Here is a 21,958-nt window from a genome sequence, read left to right as displayed (position 1 = left end):
CTCGCAAGGAACGATCTATATATGTATGTACGTAAGAAAAACGAAGAAGTAAGAATATGAAAAATAGTACCTCTCTTCCGCAGAATATCGCGACTAGAACGGACTCGGTGAAGACGTAGAGAGAAAAAAGGGGGGTAGGGAAAGGGTGGTTGGGAGGACAGAGCGGGGCTCTCCTCCCCGGTCTCATTTTAAAGTTTCAAAGGAAAAAAGCTAGAAATACTTTAACTGGAAATGAAATTTCGAAAGGGTAGAAGGAGGTAGAAACGGAGAGATTCCACCTCCTCCTCCTCCTCCTCCTCCTCCTCCTCTTCTTCCCTCCCACCCAGCCTTTTCCCTCACTTGAAAAATGTGTAATACGAGCTTATACTCAGACTTCCCCCTCTCTTAACTTCAGTCCCTGGAATCTCGCGACCCTCCTCCTCCTCCTCCTCCTTTTCATCCTTCTCTTTTTCTCTCTTTCTCTCTTTATCTCCCTCACCCTCGCTCTTACCCTCACCATCACCCATATACCCACCCCCGAACCTCATACCTCTTCAATGTACATTCGAGTTCCGCTGCTCGGATGGCTGAGCAGACATATTGAAAGCGCACGTAGACAATGGTAGGAAGCTTTTGTGTTTCTTGCTGTGCATGCCCTTACGAATATTAAACGACTTCCGTCAACCTGCCGGAAGCATTTTGGGATTTTTCAAATCGAGGTCGCGCGTGATTCGCAACGATGAGATGACTGCTCCTCTCTCCTTTGAGGGATGGGACATAGATTATATCAAAATATCTATTAACGTCGTAAACTTGTATTCTTCTCTAAGGTAACTAATTGGTCGATAAAATAATTTAGAGTAAAAAAAGAAAAAGAAAATAAACGAGATTGTTACAAGATATCGTTATTATTTATTACCGTACCTGTTCTATTATCAATACTTTCACTGTAAATGAAATATTTTCATCCTTCGTGGTTATAAATATGTACAAGGCTGTAAAAGTGTATGTGTAAGGGAGATCTGTAAAACGTGTGTTTCATCTCGAAGAGTTTGTGAAATCATGCAAAGGGCAATAATAAAAATTTAGCGAATATCCGTATATCTTCTTGCGTCCATTTACGTAGCGGATTGTTTATTTTTAATTCCCCAATAATCTCATCATTTCTTGATTGACATTCCAATGTTTCACAAAATTTCTTTCCCTCCGTTCCGACTAATAAGATTTCTAATTGCGGTTTTACCAACCTTAATTTCTTTATATCATCGGAAACATCGCTTTCTAACATGTAGATATTTAGATTATATCTGAAAACCATAAATCTCAGTGTTTCTGTTAAATATTAAAAGATTGAAAAAGAAACAAAGAAATAAATTAGATTGTACCTTTTTACAATATCTTTGATTAATCGTTTGTCATTTCTAAAAAATGGAGACAATTTTAAACAAATAATTTGTAGTTTTTCATTTACACCTAATATTGTGTTAGCCAAGTAAGCAAAATGTATAAGTATCTGCGACTCTACACTACCATCAAAATAAATTATTATTTTCTCAGATTGATGATGATAAATTTTCCTAAAATAATCAAATGATATAATATTGAATAGAAAATTATTATAATCGTATTTTAAATATTAATATAAGGATGTTTTACATTAATGTTTCCAAAGTCTCTTCGTATATAAACGATTGTTGACATTTATTAAGAAAGTTGTTATATTTTGTAAGGCTATTAATATGTGGATCATTATTATTTGTCACCAAGATATCTGGTCCTATAAGATCGCAAAGTTGTTGTTTTGCTTTTTTCGTTTCTTCGATGTTGTCACTTTCTATGGTAATGAATGCTTTGTAGTAGCTGGGAATAATTTATAATCAAAAAATTTACTTAATAAAAAAAAATTAAATTAGTGAAATTTTTTTTCTTTTTTTTTACCTATTATTGCTTACAGGATAGGAACCAAATGAAACATTTGGAAATTTGTTTGAAAGAATTGTTAAGGTATTTGCAAATAATTCTTCTTTCGCATTTAAATATATCTCATCCTTTGCAAAATACTTATTTGTTAAAAACAATTGCTGAAGAAATGCATTATGTCAATTTTTAATAAATGTTAATTAAAATATTTAAAAAGAGTTTTTATAAACATTACCTTGCATAAAATTCCAAAAGATTTTTCAAAGAATAGTGGTGATCCAGGAAATATATATACGTTCTTTAATGTTACACATGGATACCTTAGACTGTCTCCTTTCCCAAATATTAAAGAAGCTTTTGTTGGTATCTAAGAAATAATATCATGTATAAGAAAAGTTTCTAATCTAAAATTAATAGTAATAGATAAAAATTTGTATAAATATAAGTAGTATAATGAATATACATACGTAAGCCATTTTATAATTAGGTGATGTTGGATTTTTTACACCAAATTTATCTTTTATAATCTCTACAAGTTTTGAATGATAATGCAACGAATCATCAAAAGCTTTCGCAAGACCTAAAAAATCTCCCAACTTTTTATTCATTAATTCTAATATTTATTATCTGTTACTTAAAAATATACTTTCTTCTCTCTTTATCATTTACCTTCATATGTAACATCATCGTGAGTTGGTCCTATACCACCTGACGTAATAACATGAGTATATTTTTTAGAGAACCTCTTTATTTCTTGCTTTATTTCTTCTACATCATCGCTTATAACTGATATCTTTAAAAATATATAAAAATTTCATATTAAATATTAAATACTAAAAAAAAATAGATTATATAATTACTTGAAGTTTATTTTATTAGTAAGAAAATCAAAGGATATACTAACTTTTTGTACCTTAACACCACATTTATATAATAAATCGCAAGCATAATAAGAATTTGTATCCTTCACGCGTGCCTTGAGTATTTCATTTCCAATGACTAAAAATAATAAATACTGAATGTTATTGTCTTAAAAAAATAAAATGAATTTTAATAAAACTCACTAATAAGACCAGCTGAAGGATGTTCAATGTTATCGTGCATCCAACATTGCAGTAAGTTTTGATAGGATTTAATAGAATTCCGAAGAGTATATTGACGTATATGAAACATTATACACTTCAAATTATTTTTTTCTATAGAAATGATCGCTGTACATTTATATACATATAAAATCTCATTTATATTCTAACAGAGGAAATGATTTGATAGATTGCATAACCTATACGAGGTAACATATTAAATAGTGCATAATATATTTTTTTTTTTTTCTTGTTTTTTAATGGTCTTCTAGTTAATTAGACTGATTTATATAAAGAATAAATCGCGAGAAACTTAAAAATAAATAAAAGTATTTCATCGAAGTATATTCCTCTGCGCAGATTACTGAATAATTTTGTCTATACTTATTTCGATAATCGAAAGCATTGATTTCGATAATCAATCTCGATTGTAATAGATTCAACCAAAGATACAACACGAGTGACTGTAATACGGTGAAATATAGTAGACATTTTATATTATACGAAATTACTTTAAAATTGGCAACGATAATGGCTAGTACGGTATTAAAAAATGCAGGTATTCATTCTCCGAAACAATTATACAAGTTTTTATTACGGGAATGTAATAAACTTCCAAAAGGTGCAAACGAATTTTATAAACATTCTATCAAACAAGTAAGTTCGTGTATGTAACAATAAAGTCCTAAACGCATTTAAAAAAAAGTTAATAATAATGCCGAAATAGTTTGTCACGTGTTGGTAGCAACATAACCTTACATATTTTACATATAATTTTACCAGCTTGATTAGTGCGTTATTCACTGGCAAAATATATTTCATATTAATTCTTGATAATATTCTTCGAATTTACATTATTCTGTAGAGTTTTAAACAACACACCGTTGAGCCCGATCCAGAACGTGTTAAAATGATTATGGAAAAAGCATTCTCTGATGCTAAATGGATTTTACAAAAGGTATTTTTAATGCATAAATCTTAATATAAATAAGCATATATATATATATATATGTATATATATATATATATATATATATATATATATATATATTTATATAACTTACTATATTATTCTTTTTTTATTTTCCTTTTAATATCCACAGTACAATAAGGAAATAGGAAAGTAAAGTGCATATAAAAAAATAAAATACTTTTCAAAATGAATTTTGAATCGATAGTATCTGAAGAAAGTGGCAGAGATGTTTCACATTATTGGAAGGCCGTAGATATCCTATTAAATAATCCACATACTATTAATCGTAGAATTTTAGCATGCCAAAGAATGCTTGTAGCACAATTGAAATGTAATCAGAACGTATATTACTATATCAAAGAAATACAATCTTTGTCAATAGGGAATGATGTCTCTAAAGATATTAATATTTTAATAGAGATATTAAAAATAAATGAATATTGTAATATAATTGATTCCATAAATCTTGAAAATTGCAATGAAAATATATTTTTATATGTAAATGAGTTATTGCCTCGTAATTCTCAATTATTTGGTTCAACGTTAGAATTTACATTTATTAATAGAAAAGAAAATTATATTTTGTGCCTTCAAAAAAATAGTTCTAAAGATTTAAACGTTTTAAATTTTAAAGATAAACTTTCATTAGGTACACATATAATTTACAAAATACTTTATGAAAAAGAAGGAATCATTTCTATGTGTATAGAGAAAATAGATGATGTAAATTCTGATAAAAGTATTGTTTGGCTCAAAGAAAAATTATTCCCCCGTTTTATAACATGGATAAAAAATGAACAAGTTAAGAATAGTTTTATTATCAATTCTTTATCTCTTGTGTCACCTGAAAAATATGCAAAATTATATAATGAACTTAAAATAAAATATGGTGATGCTATGGTCAAAACGTGGCCTGAAAATACTGATCCATCAAAATTTGTTTATGAAGATATTTCTATTGCAACTTATCTAATTTTATTATGGGAAAATGAAAGAAATGAAAGTGGCACAAAAAAATTACAATCATTTTTGGATCTCGGTTGCGGAAATGGTCTACTTGTGCATATTTTATCAAGCGAGGGATATTCAGGATTAGGAATTGATTTGCGAAAAAGAAAAATCTGGGATCATTTCCCAAAAAATACTCGTTTGGAAGTATGTATATAATCCTTAATTATTATTTATTATTTATTAAGTGGATTATTACCTGCTTAATATATAATTTTACTAATATTTATAGGTTCAAACTATTGTTCCATCAGCTTCCTCATTATTTCCTGAAATAGATTGGCTTATTGGAAATCATTCTGATGAACTTACACCATGGATTCCAGTTATTGCTGCACGTAGTTCATATAATTGTCGTTTTTTTTTATTACCATGTTGTGCTTATGAATTTAATGGTAAAAAATATCAAAGGCAAAGTGCATCTAAAAGCCAATATTCAGAGTATATTTCATATATTAAAAATATATCTGAGATATGTGGTTTTGATACCCAAATCGATAAATTAAGAATACCATCAACAAAAAGGATTTGTTTAATTGGTTGGAAGAGAAATTATTCAAAAGAAGATACTCATTTACAGGATAAACGTATACAGAAATTAATAAATATAAAATCATCATCATCAGAGGGTTTAATTAAAGAAGATAATAATGAACACTTATCTAATTCATGGTCTGATAATTTTAAACCAAGAAATCCTATAGAACAAGTACGAAATTGCACTCAATTAAATAAAACTTTAATATTTGATATCATTAAAATAGTTTCATCGCAATTATTGTGTACATATCGCCCAATAAATCTGCAAGAAAAATCTAATAAAATTTGGAATGCAGGTGGTGAAATTGATTTAAAAGATATTGTAAAATTAATACCCTCGGAAATGTTGAAACAATTAAGAAATGAATGTGGAGGTATTCAAACATTACTAAAAAATAATGGTCACATATTTTCTGTAATTCAAGGAAGAGTACAGTTTAGAATACCTGGAATTACACCTATTAATATTAAAAAAAAACGAAAAACTAGTACTACACATCCAGTAAAAGTAAAACCTTGTTGGTTTCATGAAAATCATCCTGATGGTTGTCCAAACATTGCAATTAAATGCAATTTTAAACATTAATTTTATTTATTTTTTAATCATTTATGCCTCAAAAATTTTCACACATAAATGCTAAGTTTAATTCTATAATGACATATTTTATTACAAACAGTAGTAACTTATGTACAAGTCATATTTTTACGTATCAAATAAAGATAATATAACTTATCAAAGAAAGTTTTTTGCTTCTTAGTAATACCAAATAGGTTTAGAGTTAGAACACTTAAAATAATAACTGACTCTCAATAATATAAAGGATTCTAATAAACCACAGAATATAACTTTACTATTTTAGTGTTATCAATGTACATAATATATACATCACAGAGTTTCAAAAAATTTCTCAATGCAAAGACACAGAGAGATCAGTCTGATATATTTTTTTTTCCTTTTTTTTCTCTTTTTTTTTATTTTTTTTTTCTTTTTTTCTTTCTTTCTTTTTTTTCTTTTTTTTTTCTTTTTTTCTTTTTTTTTTTTTTTTTAATCTTTCATGATTAAAGCAGTGAAAAGTAATATATCTGATTTCTTAGACAGTATTCAGAATTTTAAGCGTATTTAGCATTTTTAAAATATTATTCTATTTTAAAAGTTATTTTACAAACTGGACAAAGGCAATATCATCTAAACTTAGAATCTTTGTTTCACCTATATTATTTTGTATTAGTTTAGCACTTAAAACTTGTTGACTTGTTTTCAACTTTTTAGCACTGATAAGATCCAATCGATGAACACGTCTTAAATGTGTTCGTAAATTTCCTCTTTGTGAAAAAGTAAATTCGCAGCATGGGCAAGCATGTGGTCGATCACCTGTATGATGTTTTTGATGCATTTGTAATGTTGCCTTTTGAGCAAATGATTTTGTACATAATTCACACTTAAACGGACGTTCACCTGTGTGAATTCGTTTGTGTCTCTCTACTTGATATGGCTTCATAAATGTTTTTCCACAAATATCACATGCTCTCTGTTTTGATGAATTGCTCTTATTTGTTTGCTTCTTTATTGTTTCTTGTGTTTTATTTGTTGTAGCATTTGTATATTCTAACTGTGTTATACTCATATCATTATTTGAATCTGTTGAAACATGAGTAGTTGGAAGGGCTCCTCTTGTTGATGTTTCATTTGTAATAACAACGTGTTTAGTACCTGTGTCAATATAAGATTCCTGTATAGGTGCAGTATTAACAAATTCTGGTAATTTAGTCTCATTCTGAATAATATTTGCATCAGAAATAGGTACTAGTGGTGGTGGTGCTGCCGCAGCTGTTGTTGGTGATGGTGAAGTATCATCCGTTTGAATGGTAACAAATCCATTTGCTAATAAGAAATGCAAATTTGCTACTAATTGATTATTCTCATTTAATGACACAATTGAATTATTATTCAATATCATTGCATCGTTATTCAAATTAATCTGATTGACTAAGTTATTAGTTTCAATGCTAATTGTGTCAAGGTTTGAGTAATCAACATTTGATGATGTAGATACATCATTATCAGTTGTTACTAAATGGACTACACCTTCAATCGACTTTTCTAAATCAAGGGTTGCCTCAGTTACAGCTGAAACTTTCATGTGCTTTTGTTTTCGTTTAGTGGTACCTTTGTGCTGTCTCACATGTTTCAATAAATGTACTTTCCTGTGACCAGAAGTTCGAAATCTTAAATCACAAATCGAACATCTAAATGGTTTAGAACCTAAACAGAAATTATTAGAAAAAAATTATCTCAGACATTTGTAAATACCATCATGTTAATAAAGATGTATATATATATATATATATATATACATACAATTAATTAACTATATATACATACCAGTATGTAATCGCATATGAACCTTTAAACTACCCTTTGTAGCAAATAGACTATTGCAAACATGACAACAAAACGTCTTCTTGCCGCTATGAACTTTCATATGAGAATCCAATGTACATTTCACTGCAAAACTTTTACTGCAATGATCGCACTTGTACGGTCGTTCGCCAGTATGCGTCCGAATATGTCTTATAAGATCGCTTGGTTTGCGAAATGTTTTCGGACAGTATTTACATTTATTGATATACTGTTTTGTTTCTTTTTTTTCTGCACTACCCTAGATCATAAGTTCATTGAGCTATTTAATTTAGTTTCGATTTATACATGTAATATATTTCATTTTTACTTACATCTATTTGATCCATGATCTTTTTTTCTGCTACTGTATCTAAAAGAACTTTTTCTGACACTGACGAATCATTACCCATTTTATCGTTTAAAGAAATCTTGTCATCTAATTTGATAGATTTATTTGATAGAGTTTTACTATCAAAAGAAATTTTATTATTTGAAGTAGAATCAATAGACATAGTTTTATTAATAGAAATATTTTCTTTCTGCAACTTATCTGATTCTAACGAGCTTGCATTAAGGCTATTATCATGTATTTTGTTATGAGATTTCAATTGGGCTTTGCTAATAAAAACTTGTTGACAGATTGTACACTTCCATTGTCTATATTATTAAAAAAAAAAAAGTCGATAAATTTTAATAGAATACGATTCATTATATATTCTTTAATAATGACAATGTGGAACAGATACTTACTCTTTACTTTTATGTAATTTTAAATGTCTACTAAGTCCACCACTAGTACAGAACTTAAGAGAACATTCTGTACATTGGAAGCCCTTTATTCCGCGGTGAGTTTGCAAATGTTCCTAATGATACAAATTATATATATGTTATTACTTATGACAAAAACTCTTATTAATTAATTATAATTAATATAATATTTTATATTTCTTACCTTTAATTCTTCTGTAGTAAAGCCTTGTTCACTGCATATATGACACTGAAGTAAAGAATCACATTGACTGCTACATCCATTAATATCTGTATAAATGATGTTTGACGGGGAATGTAACTTTGAATGAGCATTTAATTGTAGTGTATCTTGAAAATTTTCGTTGTTTAAATCACATCTAAACAAAAATAATTATAATCATATATTTATAATAAAAAAATATATATATATATAATTATTGTACAAGTAATATTAAATAATGCGATTTACTTTAAATGTAAAGTATTATTTCCATGTTCGTGACATACGATGTTTTCTTGATGTTTTTTATTACTATCATTTATCATTTGTATTTCTGTACTATTTGTTAAATTCATGATTTCGATATCTGTTGTATCTGTTGTATCTGCTTTAGCTATAACTTTTGGATACCTTGGACAAGACTGTGGCAGTTTTACAGCAGTTTCAGATCCAGTTTGTTTGGGTCCCAATATCATTAATTGTTTTGGTGTTTTAATATGATTGTCATTTGTATTATTTTCAATAGTGATAGTATTTATTTCTTGTCTCTCTTGTATAGATCTAGTTAAAATATTTGCCATATTTTCAGAATTTTCTGTATTGAGTCCAATGTCTATTTCAGTATCAGGTTGTAATGTAATCTGACTAATATCAAATGAGTCAAATTGTGATGTGAACATTGTATTTGTGGATGACTCTAAATTTTTATTATTATCATAAATAATATTTAATACAGGTTGTTCCCTTTGTTCAAGAGTATTTGTGTTTGTATCATCTATAGGTCTTGGGAGATTATTTCCCAAACCAAGATTCATTCCAATATTAAACAATTGTTGATTGAAAGTTTCTTCTATCTCACGTATACTTTCAGGCGTAAGTGATTGATCCCCTGTATAATTAGGAATTGTAATAGTGGCTGTTTCGTCGGTATTTAAAGTTTGTGATGTTGGTAAATTATTTGTTTCTATTGTAGGTAAATTTGTAGATAAATTTGAATTAATAACCGGTTGTGTTCTGTCTGTTGTTAAAAATGTTTTTTCTTTTTCCGTTATATTTTGAAATTGATCAGAAAAAGCTAATGCAAAATCGGGTGCCATTTGCGGTTGGAATGATACTTCCATTTCCTCTGACAGTGCTATATTCTCTGGTAAAATAGTTCCCTTATCCTTATTTAATGTCTTTGGTACATCCTTAATTTGTTGTTGTTTTTTCTGTTGTTCTAATTGTCTTTGTGCAAGTTCATGTTTATGTATCTTCATATGTTTTCTGCAATTAACAGAAGTTTTGAATGTTTTATGACAATAAGGACACATGAATGGTCTTTTGTTACTATGAGTAACCAAATGTCTCTTCATACTGCTTTGTGTAGAAAACTTAGTGTTACATACAGTACAACTGTATGGTCTTGCATCATCGTGTGTATGCAAATGTGACTTGAGAACGCTATTAGACGTAAATCTTCTATCGCACTTAGGACATTTAAAAGGACGTTCTCCAGTATGCCGACGATGGTGTTGCTTTAAATGACTAATTTTCCTAAATGCTGCATGACATATCCAACATTTGTGTGGTCTTGCAACATCTGCACTGTCATAAACATGTTTTTGTTTTGATTGTACATGCGCCACGCTGATCTTATTACCCGCATCGCTTATAACTAATGGTTCCTGTAAAATGATTTGTGGAACTAAACTTTCTGCTTCTGGCGAGATATTTGATTTTCCTTTTGAATGACTTTTCATGTGACTTTTTAAAACAGCGCTAGAACTAAATGATTTATCACATACAGTGCATTTGTGCGGTTTTGTATGTAATCTGTAACATGTAAAATATTCTTTATTTAATAATTATTTGTATTAATAATTTTATACATATTAATTATACAAAAAAATCGATATACGAATTACCTCGTATGAGTGGTAAGACTACTATGACACGCGAACGTTTTATCGCACGAACCACAGGCATACTTCTTTGTACCAGTGTGAGTACGTTCGTGTGCAATCATCGTTGATTTTAATGCAAACGAGCGAAAGCAATAAGAACACTAAAAGATATAATAAATATAGAAATATCAATGATTTCATGATTTTTATATGGCGTGTGAAAAACTTACCTTAAATGGTTTTTCTTGAGTATGTACTCTTAAATGACGTATTAAATCCGATGGTTTTTTAAATTCTTTGTGACAGAAAGAACATGCATACCATCGTATATTTCCTATACATCGCTGCTTTATTGTTAAATATTTTCTAAATATAAAACAATAATCATATATATTAGAGATACTATTTATATATGCAAGTAATATACTATATATATATATATATATATATATATATATATAGAAGTAATAAAAATACATTATAAAAAATTATACCTCATTGTGCCGTCAGGGGCTCTATCCAACAACGTAACATATGTTGTTTTTGCTTCTACTTTTTTCGAGTCCATTGTTTCTAGAATGAATAATGAAAAAAAAAATATATATATATACAAAAAAAAAGGAAAAATCAAAATATATTACTAACATATGCACACATTGACAAGATTATACATTATATACCATTAGAAAGATTTTTCTCTTTACTAGGCAATCCACTATTATTTAATGCTTCCTGTAAAATATCATTTCTATTTTCAGTCGTAGTTTCAGATTGAGTAGAATTTGCTACATTAGCAATTCCAGATTCCAAGGATGCTAGCTGTGATATGACACTATCAACTGTAGCTCGCATATCAGCCTCTGTAGAACTTTCGCATTTTGATGTTGTTTCCTAAAGAAAAAACGAACATTTTCCTTTCGTCTCACGTAATATATATATATATGTATATATATATAGTACTTTAATTTATTATAATTTTTTATTTACTTCTGGCAAATTCGAATGCATTCTTTTCATATGACCATTAAGACTGCCAAGCTTTTTAAAAATACAAGGACAATAACTACATCCATAAATGGATTCTCCTTCTGGAGCACTGTGTACCCTTAAAATGTGGGCATTTAGATTTCCTGAAAATATTTATAAAAAATAGATACATATAGTAACATACATATATATATATATATGAGCTAATAATCGTGAAAGTGGTCTAAGTCATATAAATATTTTTCCTTTCGTAAAAAATATTTGAATTTGAATTATTTATAAATTATTTGTTTCCTATGATAAACTAAAAAATAATAAATATATTTATTCTTGCAAAAAAAATACTTTTTTACATAATTTTAAAATGTTAAAAATAGTGTGTTAAAAGATATGTCTTTTAATATCTCCAATTACAGACCACATTTATAATCACCAGCTCATGTATATATATATATTATATTTATTACCTTTCTGACTGAATCTAGCATTGCAAAGAGTACAAATATGAGGTCTGATACCATCATGTTGCCACATATGAATTTGTAAAGAACCTTTCTGAGTAAATGCGCGATTACATACGGTACACTGTAAATATAATAAAAAATTGTTAATATATTTACATCGTTCGGTTTGAAGAGGAAAAAAAATAAAGAAAAGAAAAATTCTCTCTAGACACGGAAAAAAATACGCTTACTTTAAAAGGCTTCTCTCCTGTATGAACTCTAATATGACGCATTAGCTGACTAGGTTTTTGAAACGACTTCAAACATATTGTACACTTATACATAATCTTATGTTTCGTTCCTTTTTTCGTCTGCTTGACTATCTTCGTCTGTAGCTGTACATAAAAGGCATTAAAAAAAAAAAAAAAAAAAAAAATGAGAGAAAAAGAAAAAAATATGGTAGACATTTCCCATACTTTATAATTACATTTTGTCATTTATTTGAAAATAAATCATTGTTTTATTCAACTCACCTTATAATGTTCACGAATATGAAGTCTATATAAAGCAGGCTGAACAAATTGTTTATTGCAAAGCTTACACTTTCGCACTTCCTCCGTTAATGATTTTTCACCATGTAACTTCAAGTGTGCGTCCAATTGGGCCTAAAAGAAAAAAGATAAAAAATAAAAAAAATAAAAAAAAAAAAAAAAAAAAAATAAATAAATAAATAAATAAATAAATAAATAATAAAGACGAAAAATAGAAATAATAGAAATAATAGAAAAAAGATCTTGTTATTAACATTTTGACGAAGGATTATATACATCATATATAATTCGCTAAATAATTAAAACGTTCTCTTGTAATGATAAATATAATGTAGGAAGATCCGATATCCTGTACCTTATAATACTGCGCACCGATTCCAAGAGCGAGATGAAAGACACGAGAGCAGATCAGTAGAAGAGCAAAATTGATGCAGTCCACGGCGAACGACATTATGAAGAAGATATACTTCTCCAAGATAAAACATATATAATATATAAAAGACGAGAGTATGATTTATGAAAAGACGATTTTTGTTTATAGATGCACGACGATTATAAAAACGAAGAATAAATTCGAAGAACACGAGTATCACTTACGGCAGTAATTTGCATAGATATGTGTGTGTATATATATATATGTAGCATATATTTAAGTAGATCACTATGAACACAATTGTAACAAAATCTGTAACTATTATTTATTGCATTCTCATTCAATGTTTATTTTTTTCAACTTTGTCTCTTTTTCTTATCTTGTTTATCAGAAAAAGAAAAAAAAAAGAAAATTTTTTTTATTTTTAACAAAAAAAAAAAAAAAAAAAAAAAAAAAAGAAAGAAAAATAAGGAAACGAATAATAATGAACACTGTAAAACACAAAACTTATATATGAAATACAAGAAAGTCTTCTTCAGAGATCATCGGATCTCAATGATAGGAGTGGCTGTCCCGTATAAAAAACCCGATGAACATCAGAGTTACCGCCCCCGCTTTAACTTCAACGCGTACTGTTCGACGATTCAAGTCCTCGACGAAGAAAATCTTTCTTTCTACTCCTTTTAATTTTTATACAGTGTTCGCTTCGCACCTCCTCCTGCTGCTGTTGCTGCTGCTGCTGCTGCTGCTGCTGTTGCTGGTGCTTCTGCTGCTGCATCCTTAAAGGAGGACATTGCACTTCTTGCAAGCTATAGCACATTCGTGGGCATCGTCTCAATATGTGAATACGGTAATCTCCCTTCTTCCTTTTTATCCTTTCTCTCCCTTCCTCTTTTTTCTCTTCCTATTTTTTTTTTTCGTTCAATAATATTTAACACACTTATCTTAATAAAAAGCAAATAATTAAATATCACGAACACTTTATTTGACTAATAAATGACGAAAAGAAAGATAAATAAACGAAAATAATAAAAAAAAAAAAGAAAAAAATAAGAAAATAAAAAAAAATGAAAAAGGAAAATATGTGTGGCAAGAACATATATCGTTCGCGGTTGGCGAAGCCGCTCCGACAAGAGCAGCAGCCACGTCGTCGTCTTAGAGAGACGGAAGTGAAGTTTACGAAATTGGTTTATGTTCGTCGTAATCGATATACTCGTCTCGTTTCTATACCGACTTCTAAATTTGAATCGGTATAGCAGCTCGGTTAAAATGAGAAAGAAAATCTCTTCTCTTTCTCTCTTTCTCTCTTTCTCTCTTCTCCCTTCCTTTCTTCTCTTCTTCTACTTTTCTACTCTTCTACCTTTCCTTTTTTTTTTGTTTTCTTCTTTTTCTTCTTTTTCCTCAAAAAACGAATGAACAAAATTGAATTTTTCTTCTCGAATTAGATGATCGTCGTCAGAGAAGAAGAAGCGTATCTCTATCGCGTTCGCGGACGTAGTGAGGAAGTAGTATCCGATAGATCGCCCACCGTTTTTCACAGGGATACTGATAAACATGACGATTTTCAAATCTGTTCGTGCCTTCGATGTCCACGAGACGAAATTTTAAAGAGAATAAAAAAGAAAGAGAGAGAGAGAAAGAGAGTAAAAGAGAAAAGGGAAAAGAGTTAAAGAAAATGATACGTAACACAATAGTACGAACATTTCACTGGAAGAGAACCGCGATAAAACGAGATAATCAAGATCGCCTTCTCTTGATTCCGGTGACCAAAACGAGGACAAAGTGGACGCAAATTATGGTCAGGGATAATTGTCCTATCAAGTGTCAAGCCGCCTCGTTTCGCCTATGTAAACGTTACCGCGAATAATGTAAATCTTCTCATTCTTGTCGGCTGAGATTTTTTAATATCAGTTTTATCTCTCTTCCCCATCCTCTCACCACCACTTCCCTTCTACTCCGCTCTTCTTATTTTTCCTCTTTTCTAATAATAATTGACCCGGTAATAAAAAATGAATAAAAAATAAAAAGCCAAAAATAAAAAAAAAATAAAAAAATAAAATTATTACTTGGCACGCAATGACCCAATTATACGAATTATTCAATAAAACAATTTGTTTTTGATTTTTGATTTGGATCATCTTTCATGATCATAGGCTCAATCATCGTCGAGATTAAAGCTCGAAGAAGAACTAGATCTGAAAATAGATCGAAATAGCCAATGTGATATACGACGTCTAGTTCTCGTATATCTCTTAATTTGGAATAACAATGATAGAAAAGATAAGATTGAAGAAAAGAAAGCAAAATGTGTATGTGTGTGTAAAAGTATTACATATGTCAGTTACAACAAACACTCGCGCAGTCTTATCGTTTTCACTTCGGCTTAATACGAATCTTGCGTTTCTTCTTCTTCTTCTTCTTTTAATTTTACATCCAAAACTTTCGCTCGCTTTACACGTTTTCTTTTTTTTTTTTTCGTCGATTCGATCAATCAATCAAAATGAAAGAAAAGAGAAAAAGAAATAAAGAAATAAATAATAATAAAATAAAATAAAAATTAAAATTAAATGTGACCGTAATCTTCGTTAAATGCCGTTAATTAATGAACATTTTATTTAATCGAATGAAAGAGAACCAGACGTTGTGACTATACGATCAACAAAAAAAATATTACACGGATGCAATAAAATAGTAGTGGACTATCGCGAAGCTCGCGATTATTCAAATTACTTATACACTTCTATTAGCTATTACCTATGTACTATGAGTATATTGAATTACCATCGATAAGGTAATTCGAGATCGTGAATCGAAAGTAACGATAACAAAAGTTACACGGCCCCTTTGTTTTACTCTGCTAATATTAATAACAGTGTACATTGCATATATACATATATATATATATGTGTGTGTGTGTATGTATATACATAAGCGCAACGATTTCTTTACTCGTCATTGTCTTTACGACCGTATGGTTGACATCATCGCAATCATAGAAGGATGCGATAAGCGTATGATTTAACTTGCGAGTCCCTATGATTTACGTCATCGTTCTGTAAAATAAATAAATTTCTCGTATGTTTTTTCCTTATCGTCAGTAATTTTACGAGTGAATTTATTTTTCGAAAGGCAACGTTTAAAAAAAAGAGGAGCCAAGAGGGATCAAGAGAAAGAGAGAGAGAGAGAGAGAGAGAGAGAGAGAGAGAAAGAGAGGGAGAGAGAGAGAGAGAAAAGCTATGTTGTTGCAAGAGACGAAGAACAGAAAGAGGATTTCGAAAAAGTCCTTACATGTCGCTGGACTTTCGCGAAGCGCTCGTTTGTATTACGTCAGCGAATATTTCACGCATGCGAAAGAGTCTCTCTTTCTCTCTCTCTCTCTCTCTCTCTCTCTCTCTCTCTCTCTCTCTCTCTCTCTCTCTCTCTTTCTCCTTCGACTTCTTCCTTATCGTCCCTTCTTCTTAATTTTCTTTTTTTTTCTTTTTTTCCTTTCATTTCTTTTTTTTCTTTTTTTTTGTTCTTCTCTTTTCTTTTTTTCCATACGAGAATGAAGAGAAGAAGAGGACCCGAAACCAGTTCTTGATTTTAACCGTTCCGTTATCAAATCGGTATATCTCGTGGTACGGATTAAAAAATAAAATAAAAAATGAAAAAAAAAAAAAAAAGGAGAAAAAGAAGAAGAAGAAGAAACGAGAGACAACAAGAACGATAAAAAATTAGCGATGATTTACGAGGGCCGTTTGAAAAGTTCTCCGCTTTCTTTTCTTCTTTTTTTTTTCTTTCTTTTTTTATTTTATTTTTTCTTGTTTTGTTTCTTTTTTAATTTACAAATTTAATTCTCGAAGTGAAACGTGTCTTAAAGCGAAAAAGAAAGAAACAAAATGAACGAAGTCGCGAATTTTTCAAATGACCTCAGTACTTCTCAACGACGCGTATTACTTTTCTAGTTAAATAAAAAATAATGATAATAAAAAAAAAAATAAATAAATAAATAAAAAAAAACCATTATGATAAAGTAGGAGAAGAAGAAGCATAAAAAAGAAATTAAAAAATAAAAAGGATAAAAAAAGAGTGAAAAAAAAAATAAAGAAAGGAAATGGTCAACATCGAGAAAAAAGATCAGTCGACCTGATCTTTCACTCTTTTGTTTTCTCTCTTTCTCTCTCCCTCACTACCCTCCTCTTGTTCATCAGTATCACCACGTGCGCGCGCGTATATGAGAGCTTTTATCGCGCCTCTCTCTCTCTCTCTCTCTTTCTCTCCCTCTCTCTCGGTATATTTATTCGTAAGCACGTTTCACGCACACATTTTTCTTCTTGGTACCAACGACCCCTGGCTCTCTTCCGAGAAGCGATAGTCATGAATATAAAAAAGAGAACGATCCTCGTGAGAGTAACCTACAGTCGATGTAAAAATTCAAATAACGAAAGATATCGATTGGTATTGAAGGATATAGAAGAAAAAAAAATAAATAAATAAATAAAATAAAAATTGCTTAAAAACTCCTTCAAAGAGAGAAAGGAGGGTGGGGAGGGAGAATAGAGAGGGGAGAGAGAGAGAGAGAGAGAGAAAGAGAGATTTGCCCTTAGAAAGAATACGAAGATAATTAATTATTTGTTTGTGTTCGTAAAATCTTGAACCGTTGAAAGAGTTTTTTGAGTTCTCTCTTGACGGTTTAAAAAAAAAAAAAAATGATCTTGCGATCACTACAATTTATACAAATTGAACGAACATAAAACACATACGTGTTAATGTTTTTACGTGTTCGTGATACACATCACTTTTATTACACTAAATGGTATCGCATTGGCAACAAAATATCTTATTAATTACGACGGTATTCGTAAACGACCAAATTACAAAAAAAAAAAAAAAAAATAGAAAAGAAAAATAAACAAATTCGATTATAGATGAGAAAGAATTATGAAAAAAAAATATATATACATATATAATATAAAAATAATAAAAAAGAAAAGAAAAAAAAAAGATGAAAGAGAAATAAAAAAAAATGTATTAAGACCTCGATCGATTTGAAACACGTGCGCGTCTCACGAGATCCAGATTCTAACTGACTGCCAAGCACAACTATCGCTTCATCGTCGTCATCGTTGTCGTCGTCCCGTTCTTCTCGTCGCTGTCGATTTCATTTTATTTTTTTGTCCCCTATCCTAATAGATACATGAAAGTTGAATACGTTTATTAATATGTCGTCCATTAATATGTCGTCTATATTTTTTTGACGTTATTGATATCATTAGATTATCGATATTACCTAGAGATATACTATATTCTCTCTCTCTCTCTCTCTCTCTCTCTCTCTCTCTCTCTCTCTCTCTCTCTCTCTCTCTCTCTCTCTCTCTCTCTCTCTCTCTCTCTCTCTCTCTCTCTCTCTCTCTCTCTCTCTCTCTCTCTCTCTCTCTCTCTCTCTCTCTCTCTCTCTCTCTCTCTCTCTCTCTCTCTCTTTCTCTCTATAACAAAATACATTATGGATCGCTTTAAAGCAAAGCTTATGCTTCGATGCACTCTATGACAGTGCGTGCATAAACATTTGTGTATTGAATCGATCAACCGTAAAACAAGCCGGTAGAGAAATAAATTCAATTTGTTTCTTCAACCGCTAATATCATTGGATTAAAATATGAAAATCAATAGCTTGTATATTTCTATGGTTTTTTGTTTTCTTTTCTTTTTCTTCTTCTATTTATATGAAGACACAATCGTGAAGATAATTATTCTCCAAATATATATTATTCTTCTTGAAGTTAATTATGAAGTTAACCATTTTTACACGACATAATAACAACTGTTTGAATCTTGGTGTCTTTATTAATCTTTGGCTAGACTGTCAGAGCGATAAGAAAAGTGTCATATAGTTCCCTTCGAAAAACGCTAAGTATGCAGATGTCGTCGCATATGTATGCATGAGTGCAAGCTAATACTCTAACACTTAGAATTTATGATACACGCAAGCCGCAAAAGAGATCTATGAGATCATACGATTCAGTTGCGTAACACATGTGTGCAAGTTATATACCGCCCGCCGCCCACTTGCAATACTTTTACGGTCCATATCCCTATCCCGGTTGCATGTGTTATAAAGACGCGGCGAACGCACATGCAAGTTCATCCTTGAATCAATAACGATTAACGACATTTGTTCATCGATCTTAATAATGGCAGGACGTCGATCATGAAATATGATTCAAATATAAGGATGATCTAGCATGACATATTTGTGTAATTATAAACTTTACATTTTTACGCTTTCATTTATAAAAGTATTATAAGTGTTATTTTCGCAAATCAAATCGTTACTTTTTTTTTCTTTTTTTTTTTTTTTTTTTAACTTCGCCTCTAATACCGTCATTACATTTCCTTAGCTACAATTTAATCTTGGTGGAACGAGGAGATAAGAATACAGAGGTCAAGGGGTTGACCTTACCTAAACCGAGTAAAAGTAGCTTTACTGTCGCGCTGATATGTCGAAAGATTTTATTTATGACGCATTTACTTTTATCGTATCCAGGAGAGAAAACGGATACTATGAAATTAGAACATAATCCATCGCACAATTTGAAATTTTTATATACTAATTATATAGTAACATACGCTTTTTTTTTTTTTGTTATAAAAAAAAGAATAATTAAAAGCTTACTTTCGTTGGAAAGGCATCTTCGCACTCCGTACAAAAAAGATTTTCTTCTTTAACATGCAACAACATGTGAGATTTTAAACTGGCCATTCTAGCAAATTTTCTACCACATTCGGGACATTTTGGTTCACCAGTATTATGCGTTGCCATGTGAAGCGTGAAATTCGTCTGTAACGATATTATGCGAGGTTACTAGACTGTGTCTAAATATAGTCTGCTCTAATAAAAATTGTAAATATAGATTATCTTTAATTTGAGTATAATAAGAATATTCATAATTTAATGAAAAGATTATAATATATGTTAAAAACAAAATCAAATCTGTAAAATATTTATGAATTTTGTTCACATTCATTATAAATTACCGGAATATTAAAGGATGCAGAACACTTTGGACAACGATGCGGTTTCTCCTCTGCATGTTGATCCATATGTTTCCGATATAGAGATTGTTTATCAAAGTCTTGCCCACAGATATTGCATTTCATATCATCTATACTCTATGTATAGAAACATATATATATATATATAATTTTAGTTCAATTGGTTTTATATTACATTAATATTTAATGTAATAGTATAATTAATTAATTACTACAATTTAAAATAACATACGTGAGATGAGATGATTTCATTTTTCCTAGGTCTGCCGGGATTACGTTTAGTATTATTTTTCTGAACAGGAAGTTGTGTTATATGGAACTCGGAAGAAAATTTTTGTTCTTTGTTATTTATTGCTAAATCTGTTGACGTAGGAACTATAGACTGTACACAACTTGATACATCTTCCATAACAGTAGGAACTGCTTCTAATGTTTGTATTGGTAATATAGCACCTTGTTGAATTCCAGCAATCCCTTCTATACTTATTTGAAAAATAGGCTAAAAAAAATATAAAAACATTTATTTCATAAATATTTCTACAATCAAATTGTAAACAGTAACAAAGTATTAAATGAACATACAGGATGCACGATCATATTTCCATCTATAGTCTTAACTAATGATGGTGAAATTATATTATTCTGCTGCATAAATGCTACAGGTGCTGACATAATTGCTACGATACCATCTTCGTGTTCTGCAATAATTAAATTACTATTTAACAATGACTAAGAGAAATATAAATATTAAAATATTATTTAAATATAATATATCAATATGAAGGATAAAAATCTCTTATTTATATATAAATTTCTACCTGCTACTGCTAAAAGAGTTCGACCATCTTCAGCAGTTATAAATCCTAATGGTAATGTATCGCCAGTAGATGATTCAGAAACTACAATTTGTTCTGTCAACATTTTGCTACTTATAAATGGACAAGTAATAAAGTAAGAAATATTTATCTATCTACATATCATAAAATACTACTTTGGGTTATGTGTATTGAGTCTATTCATTCCTAATGAACTAATGAATAACAAAATACATTGAACCTCTATAATTTTACACGTATTGAGTTTTTGTCATTGACGTAATTTCATTAAGAACCACCACAACTATTATCGTAATATATTCATTGTAATTTTTCTCTCTCCCGAGGTGCAAGTTAACCTCTAAATGAACGCTTTGAGATAATAAAATAGATCGCCATGATATACGTGTCAAGAATGTACGATTATTTCAATCGACAAAACAAAACTGATGTAGCACTATACTATAATGATTTTTCAAATCAAATACTTGAAATAAATAACAACATTACTGTCACGAACTTTATTTGACAGGGTACGGAACTATCAAAGCAGCCGCATATGAATGTACTACACAATATATTATTTGATAATATGGCGGCACGCAAACAAGTTCAAAGTAGGAAGTTCCATCTTTTTTTTGTCTCAGTCCTGTATCTTTTATTAATAGAACCCATGTTTTCCAAATAAATTATACTTTTGTTTTTATACAAGATCTTAATATAAATATCAATATTAATAGAAAATATTTTTTACAATGACTTCATCACGAGCTAAAGAAAGGACGTTTTTTTACAAAAGAAACTTTTGCTTAGATATTTATTAGAATAAAGGAAGTTTTCAAAAATTAAAAATATTGAAAAAAAAAAAATGATCCAACATTTTAACACTTGATAAACAATATGATCAACTTTTAAAAATTATGTACATAAAACATAAGTACATAAGGCATATTATAATATTGCAATTTTTTTTTAAAATGAATAAATCTATCCACATA

General features: G+C 29.7%; 3 protein-coding genes and 1 long non-coding RNA gene across 8 annotated transcripts; 1 reads left to right on the top strand and 3 right to left on the bottom strand.

The window, feature by feature from the left end:
• Positions 1-830: 830 nt before the first annotated feature.
• LOC118441575 (bifunctional FAD diphosphatase/FAD synthase) lies at positions 831-3,888 on the bottom strand. Its single transcript, XM_035866174.2, has 10 exons — positions 3,864-3,888; positions 2,964-2,975; positions 2,804-2,898; positions 2,569-2,692; positions 2,367-2,479; positions 2,135-2,266; positions 1,918-2,060; positions 1,636-1,839; positions 1,365-1,556; positions 831-1,286 (listed from the first exon to the last, which is right to left on the bottom strand). The coding sequence occupies exons 5-10, from the start codon at positions 2,373-2,375 to the stop codon at positions 1,040-1,042; spliced, it is 927 nt and encodes a 308-aa protein (XP_035722067.2). The 5' UTR covers positions 2,376-2,479; positions 2,569-2,692; positions 2,804-2,898; positions 2,964-2,975; positions 3,864-3,888; the 3' UTR covers positions 831-1,039.
• On the top strand, positions 2,951-6,223 carry LOC118441572 (putative tRNA (uracil-O(2)-)-methyltransferase). Of its 3 annotated transcripts, none has more exons than XM_085657178.1 (4): positions 2,951-3,014; positions 3,847-3,939; positions 4,085-5,109; positions 5,195-6,223. In XM_085657178.1, exons 3-4 carry the CDS (start codon positions 4,141-4,143, stop codon positions 6,086-6,088), a joined length of 1,863 nt encoding a protein of 620 aa, XP_085513304.1. In that variant the 5' UTR covers positions 2,951-3,014; positions 3,847-3,939; positions 4,085-4,140; the 3' UTR covers positions 6,089-6,223. The 3 variants fall into 3 exon arrangements, with proteins under 3 accessions (XP_085513304.1, XP_085513305.1, XP_035722052.2); XM_085657179.1 differs by lacking the exon at positions 2,951-3,014 and adding an exon at positions 3,102-3,190; XM_035866159.2 differs by lacking the exon at positions 2,951-3,014 and having other exon boundaries at positions 3,692-3,939.
• Positions 6,224-6,542: 319 nt separating this feature from the next.
• LOC118441568 (uncharacterized) lies at positions 6,543-21,503 on the bottom strand. 3 transcript variants are annotated; one of them, XM_085657175.1, is made up of 20 exons: positions 20,964-21,503; positions 20,728-20,843; positions 20,378-20,644; positions 20,128-20,262; positions 19,766-19,930; positions 13,096-13,206; positions 12,723-12,854; positions 12,441-12,584; positions 12,214-12,331; positions 11,747-11,889; positions 11,440-11,650; positions 11,254-11,332; positions 10,990-11,125; positions 10,781-10,920; positions 9,123-10,688; positions 8,856-9,030; positions 8,654-8,766; positions 8,236-8,560; positions 7,886-8,162; positions 6,543-7,765 (listed from the first exon to the last, which is right to left on the bottom strand). In XM_085657175.1, exons 1-20 carry the CDS (start codon positions 21,064-21,066, stop codon positions 6,657-6,659), a joined length of 5,565 nt encoding a protein of 1,854 aa, XP_085513301.1. In that variant the 5' UTR covers positions 21,067-21,503; the 3' UTR covers positions 6,543-6,656. The 3 variants fall into 3 exon arrangements, with proteins under 3 accessions (XP_085513301.1, XP_035722031.2, XP_085513300.1); XM_035866138.2 differs by lacking the exon at positions 13,096-13,206; XM_085657174.1 differs by lacking the exons at positions 19,766-19,930; positions 20,128-20,262; positions 20,378-20,644; positions 20,728-20,843; positions 20,964-21,503 and adding an exon at positions 13,338-13,367 and having other exon boundaries at positions 6,544-7,765.
• LOC146872992 (uncharacterized) lies at positions 13,555-18,122 on the bottom strand. The gene is made up of 2 exons (XR_014982220.1): positions 17,856-18,122; positions 13,555-13,922 (listed from the first exon to the last, which is right to left on the bottom strand). It is a non-coding gene; the product is annotated as an uncharacterized LOC146872992 (long non-coding RNA).
• Positions 21,504-21,958: the final 455 nt, after the last annotated feature.

This window comes from Vespa mandarinia, chromosome 5, assembly GCF_050613455.1.
Source record: "Vespa mandarinia isolate Hongniang chromosome 5, ASM5061345v1, whole genome shotgun sequence".
Lineage (NCBI taxonomy): Eukaryota > Metazoa > Arthropoda > Insecta > Hymenoptera > Vespidae > Vespa > Vespa mandarinia.
Note: the sequence above shows the minus strand (reverse complement) of the source record. Positions and strands in the feature narration are given on the sequence as shown.

Coding starts and splice junctions, on each gene's coding strand:
- LOC118441575 (XM_035866174.2), bottom strand. Junction 2,061..2,134: donor CTTTTGGAATTTTATGCAAG/GTAATGTTTATA, acceptor GCATTTCTTCAG/CAATTGTTTTTAACAAATAA. Junction 1,287..1,364: donor ATCAAAGATATTGTAAAAAG/GTACAATCTAAT, acceptor TATGGTTTTCAG/ATATAATCTAAATATCTACA.
- LOC118441572 (XM_085657178.1), top strand. CDS start 4,141: ATGAATTTTGAATCGATAGTATCTGAAGAAAGTGGCAGAGATGTTTCA. Junction 5,110..5,194: donor CAAAAAATACTCGTTTGGAA/GTATGTATATAA, acceptor TAATATTTATAG/GTTCAAACTATTGTTCCATC.
- LOC118441568 (XM_085657175.1), bottom strand. CDS start 21,066: ATGTTGACAGAACAAATTGTAGTTTCTGAATCATCTACTGGCGATACA. Junction 19,931..20,127: donor CTGCATCCTTTAATATTCCG/GTAATTTATAAT, acceptor ATATCGTTACAG/ACGAATTTCACGCTTCACAT. Junction 11,890..12,213: donor TGCTAGATTCAGTCAGAAAG/GTAATAAATATA, acceptor AAATATTTTCAG/GAAATCTAAATGCCCACATT.